This window comes from Diabrotica virgifera, chromosome 3, assembly GCF_917563875.1.
Source record: "Diabrotica virgifera virgifera chromosome 3, PGI_DIABVI_V3a".
Lineage (NCBI taxonomy): Eukaryota > Metazoa > Arthropoda > Insecta > Coleoptera > Chrysomelidae > Diabrotica > Diabrotica virgifera.
The window spans coordinates 114,984,122-114,996,340 of NC_065445.1; the positions used below are offsets into that span (position 1 = coordinate 114,984,122).

Below are 12,219 nucleotides of genomic sequence, written 5' to 3' on the forward strand. Positions count from 1 at the left end.
CGACCCCTATTCCCATTTAAAAAAATTATCGATGACGTCATCACGCCCAGATAGATGACGTCACAAGTATGATATGTACGCCAAAAAGTCGTAATTTTAAAATAAAAATTGACCTGTTTCGGGATTTTTTTCCAAAATTGTTCATTCTCGAGAAAATGAATTTATTCCAACCTTTACGTGCTCACTGTATATTTTTTGTAATCTTTAAAGGATTTCCTTTAAAATAAAAAAAATAAATCGCGCTCGAGTACCTATTTCAAGATAATATTTTTTTTAAACTTTGTGACTGACCCATTTTCTTACGCTCCGCTCAAATCGTCACAATATTGAAATATACACTGTTCTTCATGTACTTAACTCACCTTGTCTTAATCTTACGCGCTGGAGTTTTTCGGAGGATAGATTTTTTATGGACTGCCCTCGACACACGCCCTTGTATTAATAGTCCATATATGGCAGGGGTAGGTCCTTTGATATAGTACCACATACATTACTATTGCAATGATTAGACTTAGTTGGTACGGACACGTACGACATAAGATTGCTCAAAAATCTTTGCTACAATTAGACCGCTTGCAATAAGTTAGATCAAGAAGTTTGAGCTAAAGTTTCTATAAAGCGTGGTATCAGACAGGGATGTGTTATGTCACCGACATTGTTCAATGTCCACACCGAACCAAATTTTAAGGAAGCTTTAAATAATCGTCGCGAAGGTGTTAAAATCGGTGGTGAAATTATCTATTAATAACATCAGATACGCAGATGACGCCGCCAAAATGGCCGAGAATCTAGAGGACCTAGAGAATCTAGAGAATCTGTACTGTAGGGGTACAGTACAGGGCTAAAGGTTTTTTCCCATGTGATTTTCTGACGCGTTCTAGTAACACGCAAAATCCCCACTTGGGCTCCCCTACCATTAGTTTGCAGTATTGTTCTGAAGCTATTTGTTTGTGGCATTTATGTAATTTATTATCCTAATTGAGAATTAAGCCACAATTTAACTTCAAAAATGATTTTATTAACGTTTCAACTTCCACTTCGGACGTCGTTGTCAAAATACAAAATATTAATAAATTAAACAAACATGTTGTTTAAAATTATATTGCCAATATTTATAAGTTGCGTTCCTGGGGCGACTTTACTGAAAAATATCTGCCAGCTATCTCGCCACCTTTTAAACGACCTTCCTATTGGTCTCTTGCCTGTTGGCTTCGAATCCCTGGCTATACGGGCTATTCTCTCGCTGTCCATTCTCGTCACATGCTGATTCCACTCTCGTTGTCTCTGTCTTCCCCACCGTACTATATCTTGTATGTTACAGAGATATCTTATTCTATCGTTCGGTATTCTGTTTCTCAGTGTTTTCCCAGTTATTGACCTCAACGTTCTCATTTAGAATAGAAATATGCTTTATTGTCATGAAAAATTTAACAATTTTATAGACAAAGCTTACAAGAATCATAAATAAAAACAATAACAAATACAATTTACTAAAATTATACAAATCGTCAATATAAATAAAACATAATAAAGTCAAATAAAAATCAGTAACAATCTATTGCAAAATTAAAAAAAAGATTGCAAATTGCGTAATCTACCTTAAGAAATTTAATAAGAAATTTAATAAGTTATGCTGCTGCATATGACACTCAAATATAGATTAAGATTCTACTTATACATAACAATACTGTAATTTCTTAGTTATTGGTTAAGAAACTCTGCTATTGAATAATATGGTCTTTCAGATAAATAGGCTTTAATCATTTTACGGAACTTGGGGAAAGATGTTGCAGATTTAAGTTGTAGAGGGAGATGGTTGTATAGTTTTTTTGCAGAATATAATATAGATTTCTTTATTAACTCACTGGACGGGATCGGTAAATAGATGTCAAAAGTAGAATTTCTGGTGGAATAGTCATGTCTAGGTCTCTCTGGAAAAACATGTAGATGTTTACGAATTAAGCAAACAGTTTCTAAAATATATAAAGAAGGTAATGTTAGAATTCTGTGATCTTTGAAGTAGCTTCTGCAATGTGTTGTTCTTCTGAGGCCAAACAGATATCTGATTGCTCTTTTTTGCAATTTAAAAATAACATCGGATTGGGCAGCTGTACCAAAAAGGCAGACCATATCGAAGATGGGACTCGAACAATGAAAAGTATGTTATTTTGGAAGAGGCTAAATCCATTTCCTTAGAGACAGATCTTATTGCAAAGCAAGCTGAGGATAGTTTCTTGCTTAACACATCGATATGAAGGGACCATTTAAGGTTGCTATCTAAAAAAATACCAAGAAACTTTACAGAATCAACGATACTGATCTGGCTGTTATGAAGAGGTAAGGGTTGAAGAGTTCCTTTATAGGGTAATGCTACTGTTTTATCTACGTTAAGAGAGAGTAAATTAGAATCTGACCAGGATTTTATTGTGAGTAGATCAGAAGTTATAGTAGCATGAAGAGTTGCGATATTTGAGTTGCTCCAAGTGATACTGGTATCGTCAGCAAAAAGAAAAACTTTTCCATCGATTTTTAAACTAGTGATGTCATTAATAAAGATAAGGAAAAGTAGAGGACCCAATACTGAACCTTGCGGTACTCCACATACAACATTTTTGAGACTAGAGTCTGTATCATTTGCTCTAACCAGTTGTTTCCTATTTTCCAAGTAAGATTGAAACAAGTTCAAAGAAATACCTCGAATTCCATAGAAATCTAGTTTTTTTATCAAAATTTCTGACGTTCTCAGTATCCTCTTGGTTTCTGCTGTCACATCTTGTTTCTATCGCGTACGTCATGATCGGTCTTACACATGATTTGTATATGCGTACTTTCCCTTCCAGCCTCATATCTTTGTTTCTCCAGATGACATCCCTCAGACATCCTGACACGTAATTGTTTTTATTTACTTTCTTTCGGACGCTCTCTTTAACATCTCCATAACTACATATTTCGACTCCCAGATATTGGAATCTCGAGACTTGTTCAATTAGTTCGTTGTTAATTACTAATTTGCATCTTATGGGTTCCCTTGACACTACCAGGGATTTTGTCTTAGCTGTTGATATTTTCATGTTGTAGTTCTTCGCCACTGTATTGAAAGTTTGTGCCATTCGCTGTAGGTTATCCTCGTTATCGGAGATTAAAATTGCGTCGTCGGCATAACAGAGGATTTTTATTTGTTTTTCTGCCATCTTATATCATTTTCCAGTACCTTTAATGGTTTCTATGATTTTGTCCATTACTAAATTAAAAAGCAATGGGCACAAGCTATCCCCTTGTCTGATTCCCGAATTGATTTTTACTTCCGATTTTAGTTCATTCTTGACTTTTATTCTGGTTTTGTTCTTCGAAGTTTTGTTCGAAAGTAAACTCGAGCGCTTAAAATTGCCGATTTGTGTTCTCCTCGTGACAATTTGACATTAGATGCAGAAGTTTATTATGGATATTTTCTTAAAATTTGTCAAAACTAGGAAACTGGTTGCAATTAAACAGAAACAATTAAAATTATTCCCACTGTAATAATGTACAGTGGAATAATCCCTCTGTAATAACAATCTGATTGGACAGAATTAAACACGTGTTGAAAAATGTTACTACACAATTGGAAGTTAAAATCATTAAAAAATAACCGCTGTAACTTTCATTCTTGTAGCTTTCTATTGGTCAGAATCTATATGAATGAAATAATCAATTTTAGCAATTCATATCGCTGTCCCTTCATTACGTGTCCCAGTTATTGTAACTTTCGTATTTTTATTGTGTTTATTATTTCGTATTCTTTGCCCATTTCTCGCAATACTTCCGTGTTAGTTTTCTTCTGTGTCCATGCTATTCTAAACATCATCGTCCTGTAACACCACATTTCAAAGGACTGTAGCTTATTTATGTGTTCTTGCGTCAATGTCCAGCTTTCAAGTCCATATTGCAGTATCGAAAGCACATAGCATCTCAGAGCTCTTACTCTCAGTTCTAATCTAAGGTATTTATTGCAGAGAATTGGTTTCATTTTTACAAACGCATTTCTTGCTATTTCTATCCTGGCCCTTATTTCTGCCGTTTGATCTGTCTAAGTGTCTACTACTTCGAAATTCGGCATTAGGTGCATGTGCGGTAAATTATTATTTGCCTTGTCTGCGATCATTATTTTTGTTTTTCCGGTGTTGATCTGAAGTCTGGATTATTTGCTTAACCGTCTTAGCCGTTTGATGATAATATTCATTTCTACCTAATTCGCTGCTATTATAAGTGTGTAAGGTAATATTACGACAGAACTAATAAAGTGTGGGTCGGACAAACTGAAAAGAATGATATATGAAATTGTCAACAAATGTATTAACATGTGCAACAAACAGGATAAGTTCCCCTAAGAAAAAGAATATCCTGAATTGTTAACTTGCTAAAGTGGTTTGGAACAACGTCAACCGGATTATTTCGAAAAGTCCGTACTGCACTGATGAGTGGCCATTGTCAGCGTCCCAAACGGGTAGGGATCCCAAGTAAATTAATACTACACCACATGTCGGTAAGTCTTCAAAGTTCAGTAACTGTAACTTTCTGTTCTGTAAGTTTGTACAGAACCGTATTCATATGTTGTCTTTCTACAAAAGCTGGCGAAATAATAAAGCCGATTATCATAGAATACAATTTTCTTTAATAACTAGCTATTAATCTCGATTTAAACAGTGCTAAACATCTATCTTTGGATACAGCTCTCCTTTTCCTTTTCCGTGTCTCTCTGGCATAAGTAATTTATATCCATTTTGCGATAGCGTCTTTTTTCGGATCATCTGGACATCAAATGTTCCTCTTTTCCGTTTCTGGTTTCACGGTATGCATTATATAAGTATCTTTGTCACCCCTCGTCTTTTTGCCTTAGGCCTTAGACTATGTCCAGTCAATTTCCATTCAAAATTTTCTACTTGTGTTCAGACGTCCCTCAATTTTGTTTTGTTGCGGATTCAATCATTTATTTTCCTGTCTATTAGTTTGATGTTTAGCATAAAAGCATAATATTCTTTTACTCGTTCTATGCTTGTTTGCGCCACTGTTATTATTAGTTGTTCCTGTTCATTTTAATAGACTCCGTTTGTTTTTAGTTTAATATTTGTTGTTACTTTGTTATATATTGTTACGTTATTTAGAAAATATTACGCGAATTGACTTTTAATTATTATTAAATAAATAAAAGACTTCTAATTTATTTTACACTTACTAACTTATTTAATTCATTTGCAAATATTTATTTATCTACTTTAAAAATAACACATAATACATTTCAAACCCGCTCACAACGTAACAATATATCGCGTCGAATCTATTAACTGACTCCTAATTCTAAAAATGTCTGTTTATATAGTTACATACAATTTCTACTGATTTCCAGAAACATCAAAAAAAAGGTAAACATTAGTTGGAAAGCAATTGTTATGTTGAAATGGAATATACCAGAAAAGGATGGAACATCATAAATCAAATTAGGTAGACACGCTTCTCTCGCCCGCAGACAGTTCGTCGCGACAGCTTCTGTTGTGGACAGAGCCGGCCTGGGACCGTGACATTGCCCCCTCCTCAAAAGATGGTTCCTCCTGGAACCTTGTCGGGACTGGAACTGGATGCTGGTATCTGCAACTGGACCCTCTTTTACAACTCCCAGTTGTATAAAAGTGACAGGGGACGGTCTTCTAGATAGAGAATCAGCGTTCCTGTGGCTAACTCCGGCCCGATGCTCGATCTTGAAATCATATTCTTGAAGTCGTTCAATCCATCTGGCTATCTGACCCTCTGGATTCTTAAACTGCATTAACCATTTAAGGGCGGCATGGTCGGTTCGGATTAGAAACTTCCTTCCGTAGATGTATTGATAGAAGTGTTCCACTGATTTTACTACTGCTAGAAGTTCTCTTCTCGTGAAGCAATAATTTCGTTCAGGTTTTGAAAGCACTTTACTAAAATATCCAAGGACTCGTTCCTGTCCTCCTTGGATCTGCGACAGCACTCCTCCAATTCCCACATTGTTTGCATCCGTATCTAAGATGAACTCTCCTTCTGGCAGTGGATACCCTAATATTGGCGCTGTAATTAAATGCCTCTTCAAAGTTTCAAAGGCCGTTTGGCAGTCTCCATCCCAGCAATAATCCCTTGCTTCCTCTGTAAGTCGCGTTAATGGCTTAGCAATATCTGCAAACTTCTTAATGAATCTCCGGTAGTATGTACATAGTCCCAGAAAACTTCTCACTTGATGTTTATCAGTTGGTTCAGGCCATTCCTTAATGGAATCGATTTTTCCTTTATCAACGGCCACTCCTTCTTTGCTGACTATATGACCTAAATAATTTACTTTACTTTGAAATAACTGGCATTTCTTGGGATTTAACATTAACTGGGCAGCTTTAAGTCGATTAAAAACGTCTTCTAAATTCTTCAGGTGGTCTTCAAACGTCTCCCCCAAAACGATTATGTCGTCTAAATACACCAGGCATGTTTTCCAAGATAACCCTCTCAACACATTTTCCATAAGCCTCTCAAATGTCGCAGGAGCGTTACAGAGTCCAAACGGCATAACGTTGAATTCCCATAATCCAGATCCTGTCGTAAAGGCCGTCTTCTCTTTGTCCACTGGATCCATTTCTACCTGCCAATATCCAGACTTCAAGTCCAACGTAGAAAACAATTTACTTCCAGCCAATGTGTCCAACGTGTCGTCGATCCGAGGCAAAGGATAACTATCTTTCTTGGTAACATTGTTCAACAAACGGTAGTCCACACAGAACCTCGTAGTTCCATCTTTCTTGTTGACCAGGACCACCGGAGAGACCCATGGGCTCGTAGAACTTTCTATCACCCCGTCTTTCTTCATTTCTTGAACAATCCTTTCAGATTCCTCTGTCTTCGCCTGTGGTAATCGTCGAGCTGATTGACGAATTGGCCTAGCGGTACCAGTGTCAATTTTATGTTTGACAACTGTCGTTCTTCCTGTCTTTCCTCCTTTCGGTACGAATATGTCACGATATTGCCGAAGAAATTCCCTTAATTTCCTTTTCTCCACTTGATTTAGAGATTGGCCTGCAACTGCAACCATTTGGTCGAACTTGTCGTTGGAATTATCTGATGTTGTTGTCTGACGGATTATGGACGTCACGGGTACACAAGTTCCTATTTTTGTCTCCTTCTTGATGGTCACCGGGTAGTCATTGACATTAATCAATCTCACGGGAATTTCTTTAGCAGAAGTAACCAATTCCTTTCCAATTATGATTCCTCGGCCAACCTCCTCGTCGTGGTTCCATGGCTCCATCATAACAGGTGTTCCTTCTTCTACAATTCCCTGTAGCCGCGCTACGATGATCGTTTCACTCCTCGCAGGCACAACTGTCTCTTCTTTAATGGCTGCTAGCACAGTGCTGTCATCATGTGGATGAAGAAATACCTCCTCGTTGCCAACTTTGATTACCCTGTTCTTAAAATCCAATTGAAATCCATGCAAATTCATTACGTCCATTCCTAATATAACATCTTCTTCGATGTCTGCAACTATGACAGTATGGACGAACTTTTCTGCTCCAATCCCTAATTATATCTGGATTTCTCCGTGGATGTTGGCATTTTCACCTGTGGCAGTCCGCAGTCGCAACCTCGTTGGTAAGAGTTTCTTACGGCTGTTTAAAACTGACGGTCGTATAATGGTCCTGGTCGCTCCGGTATCCACCAACAATGTATACTTTTTACCATTTATTTCTCCATCCACATATACACTATCTTCACGACATTTCAAAGAAGCTATTAGTATGAGAGGGTCTTTGGAAAAGTTGCGGGTCGAAGCTGCCCCCCTAAGGCCGACCCGTTCTAGTTTTCCTGCTGGTGAGTCTCTTGATTGTTATTGTACCTAGGGTACTTACATGAACTCCGTACGTGTCCCATTTCCCCACAGTTCCAGCACCTTATGGTCTTCGTTTTCTTGGATGCAATGTCTTTCATCATATTAACAAGCTGGTCAAGTTTGTCCTCATCCTGTTCCTCTTTCACAGTCCTCACTTTACTGTACCCACCAGAGGCCTGGGTAGCTGATTCGTATTCGAGGGCGGCAGACAAGACATCGACCAGCGTCTTGTGACGAGCTAATCGCAGTGTTCTTTGCATTTCATGATCACGAAGGCCATCAATAAATGTTTGAACAGCCAACTTTTCCATCATGTCTTCGGGAGCTGTTGGATATGCATATCGTACCAACCTGGCAATATCGACCTCGTATTCTTGAAGAGCTTCATCTTTCTTTTGTCTTCGATTTTTAAACTGCGACTGATAGACATGCTCTAAATGTTTGTGCCCATATCGCATATTCAGTCTCTTTTTAAGCTGCTCGAAGTCATCTGTCTCCTCTACGGCTATGGTCTGGAGGACATCCAAAGCGTCGCCTCGAAGAGCAATAGTGAGGTTTACAGCTTTTTCTTTTTCAGACCATCCGTTCGCTCTGGCCGCCGATTCGAACTGTTTCATGTAGTTGTTCCATGATGACTTTCCGTCGAAATTTGGCACCTTAACACGGGCATGACCTACACTCCCTTCAACTATCGACCGTGGCTCCAGTTTGTATTTGGTTTCATCATCTTTGATGTCTGTTAAGATGGGTTCCATCCCTTTGTCTACTTTTTCCGTTTCCTCCATTTTCTTTTCTATTTCCTTGATCTTTTCTTCAAAAGTAGATTTTATGGACGATATCTTGTCGTCAAAATCCGAAGTGACTTTAGAGATCTTGTCAGTCATCTTGCTTTCAAGGGATGAAATATCACCCGAAACTTTCAAAATATCACTAGAAACTCTATGTTCTAACGATGTAATGTCTGTCGAGACTTTGTTCTCTAACGATGTAATGTCTGTCGAAACTTTCAAAACATCCGAGGAAACTTGAGAAATCTCTTTAGAAATTGACGAAATTAAAGCAGTTTGCCTGTCCTCAAACACGTAGGTTTCTGGATCATGACCCTCTTCTTGTAATGCGTTCTTCAGACGAACCACTAGATCAGCCTTTTTCCCCGCTGCGTCGAGCTCTCGATTTTCCAGTTCTGTTCTGAGCTCCGTAAGGCGCAGATCAGAAAGTTTCGGCTTACACTGTGAAGACATGGTCACACTCTTTATTTATTACGATTTATATTTAGTTATTATTAAAGATTCCACACTGTATTTACGCGAATTAATTTTATTTATTTCAAGTATCCCTACTTCTGCACCATTTTGTTACGTTATTTAGAAAATATTACGCGAATTGACTTTTAATTATTATTAAATAAATAAAAGACTTACTTGAAATTGTTTATTTATAACACTTACAATTAACACTTATTTAACAACAATATATCTAATTTATTTTACACTTACTAACTTATTTAATTCATTTGCAAATATTTATTTATCTACTTTAAAAATAACACATAATACATTTCAAACCCGCTCACAACGTAACAATATATCGCGTCGAATCTATTAACTGACTCCTAATTCTAAAAATGTCTGTTTATATAGTTACATACAATTTCTACTGATTTCCAGAAACATCAAAAAAAAGGTAAACATTAGTTGGAAAGCAATTGTTATGTTGAAATGGAATATACCAGAAAAGGATGGAACATCATAAATCAAATTAGGTAGACACGTTTCTCTCGCCCGCAGACAGTTCGTTGCGACAGCTTCTGTTGTGGACAGAGCCGGCCTGGGACCGTGACAATATACAGGGTGTCCCAAAAGTAGCGGGATGGTCGAATATTTCGCGAAATAAAGATCCGATCGAAAAACTGAAAACTACGTGTGCAATATTTTTCAAAAATCTATCGAATGATACCAAACACAGCCCCCCACTGTACCCCTGGAGGTGGGGCGGGGGTCACTTTAAAATCCTTAATAAGAATCCTCATTTTTTTATTGCAGATTTGGATTCCTTACGTAAAAATAAGTAACTTTTATTCGAGACATTTTTTCGAAATGTGGATAGAAAAAACGATTTATCCTGATACACCAAGTGAATTATAGAAACGTTTTAATATCTCGAGAAATACCTACACGTCCAAATGAAAAACCAAAAAACACGTGTTTAATATTTTTCAAAAACCTGTCGAATATAACGCTGAACACTACCCCCACTCTATCCCATGGAGGTGGGGCCGGGGTAACTTTAAAATCTTAAATAGGAACCCCCGTTTTTTATTGCAGATTTGGATTCCTCATGAAAAATATAAGGAATATTTATTTGAGACATTTTTAGAATTTTGGATAGATGGCGCTGTAATTGGAACGATACGATTTATTAGCGCCATCTATCAACAAATCTAAAAAATGTCTCGATTAAATGTTACTTGCACTAATAGCAAATATGCCTATCCGTTCAGTTGCCCGTTTTTGACACACTTCAAAGGACAAATATTTGGGCGCATACAGCGTAGCCCCATAACAAATAACACATAGCGAAATGTGGCGCCGGCATAAAGTAGTAATAGAATTATAATACATTTGTCATGTGTTTAGCTTCCATTGACGTACTACAATCCTTTTTTTAATGGCATAGAGCTGCCGCAAACGTTCGGATACATATAGCGTCGCTTTGTAAAGACAATGAAGTAGACTTCACTAAGTAATATGATATTTACTCAACACACACACATTACACTATAATCTGATTGCGAAATTAACTGTACCATGTCAATGGCCTTAGTTGTCGAGGCATTTAAGCTAAATAAAAAAATAATACAGCCAGTCGCAATTAGATTATAGTTTATCACTACGTTCAGCGGTGTAATGTGTAGTGTGTGTCGAGTAAATGTCTTGTTACTTGATAAAGTCGACTTCATTGCCTTTGAAAAGAGACCACTATTGTATCCGAACGTCTAAAGTCCCTCAGATGAGTACCGGTCCCAGAAGAATAGAAATTATTTTAATTTATTAAATTTTTAATAAACAAAAGATTCCCATGTGAACGGTCAACAAATAGAAACAGTAAAAACGTACACCTACCTTGGTACGAACGTCAATGAAAACTGGGACCATTCCATAGAAATTAAATGTAGGATAGAGAAAGCAAGATCTGCATTTCAGAAAATGGCTGTTATTCAAATGTCGTGATTTATCATTGCCCATAAAAGTCAGGTTACTGCGATGTTATATCTTTCCTATACTGTTGTACGGAGTTGAGTCGTGGACTCTCACAGACGCCACCTGCAAGAATCCTGCAGGTATCTATACCAGTATCTCTACCGGTATCTATACCTATGCACTACAATGTGCAGGAGCGTGTCTAACACCCAAGAAACACGTAAAGTACCTAGGAGTGACGTTGCACCAGAATGGAAAATGGGGGGAGCACGTGCAGGTGGTGACCCGGAAGGCTGCAAACTGTGCGGCTGCGTTGGGGAAGGTGATGCTTAACATTGGAGGACCCAAATCCGAGAGGAGGAGGGCCTTACACGGTGTTGTGCAGTCGATCGTCCTCTATGCGGCACCAGTCTGGACTGAGGCGGTAGGGATACGGGCCTACAGGGGGCTCATTACACGAGTGGACAGAACAAGTCTGCTGCGAGTGGCATGCGCCTACAGGACTGTGTCTGCCGCAGCCTTTTGGGTCATCACTGGATGTGTTCCGCTGCATGTGTTGGTAGTAGAAAGAAAAAAACTGTATGAGAGAAGAGACCTTGAGCTTACTATGGATGAGAGAAGACAGGAAAGAGAAAGGTCAATTGAAAGATGGCAGCAAGAATGGAACAACATGGAGCATGTGGCACAGTGGACAAAGATGTTGCTTCCTAACTTAAAAGATTGGATGGACTGTGGTCACAGGCGACTGGACTATTTCCTGACGCAGGTGCTCACAGGACACGGGTGTTTTAGAGCCTACCTCTCTAGGTTTGGAAAGGCTGACACTGATGAATGTCTGTACTGCAGACACCCGGACACTGTTACACACACGATGCTAGAGTGCAACAGATGGATAGTAGAAAGAAATAGAATGGAAAGAGAGACAGGTGTGAATTTTGTGACAGTGCGAGAAATGATTGAGAGAATGATTGAAAATAAAACTGGTTGGACTAGCATACACAACTATATCCGTGTAGTGATTAAGAAGAAAGAAGAGGAGGAAAAACAGTTGTACCAACGATAGGGGTGAGAGGGAAATATATTGTGACTAGAAGGCAGAGAGAATAGGTTTTGACGAGAGGCGAATAGGTGTGATATATTGTA

At 38.1% G+C, this 12,219-nt stretch overlaps 1 protein-coding gene across 1 annotated transcript in view; it reads right to left on the reverse strand.

Annotated features, from left to right (window-relative positions):
• The window catches only part of LOC126882555 (pharyngeal muscle protein 2-like), a 28,924-nt gene extending 19,807 nt beyond the window's left edge, over window positions 1–9,117 (reverse strand). The window contains exon 1 of the mRNA XM_050647523.1: window positions 8,902–9,117. Coding sequence (XP_050503480.1) covers window positions 8,902–9,117 — 216 coding nt within the window. The remainder of the gene's footprint in view (window positions 1–8,901) is intronic.
• Window positions 9,118–12,219: the final 3,102 nt, after the last annotated feature.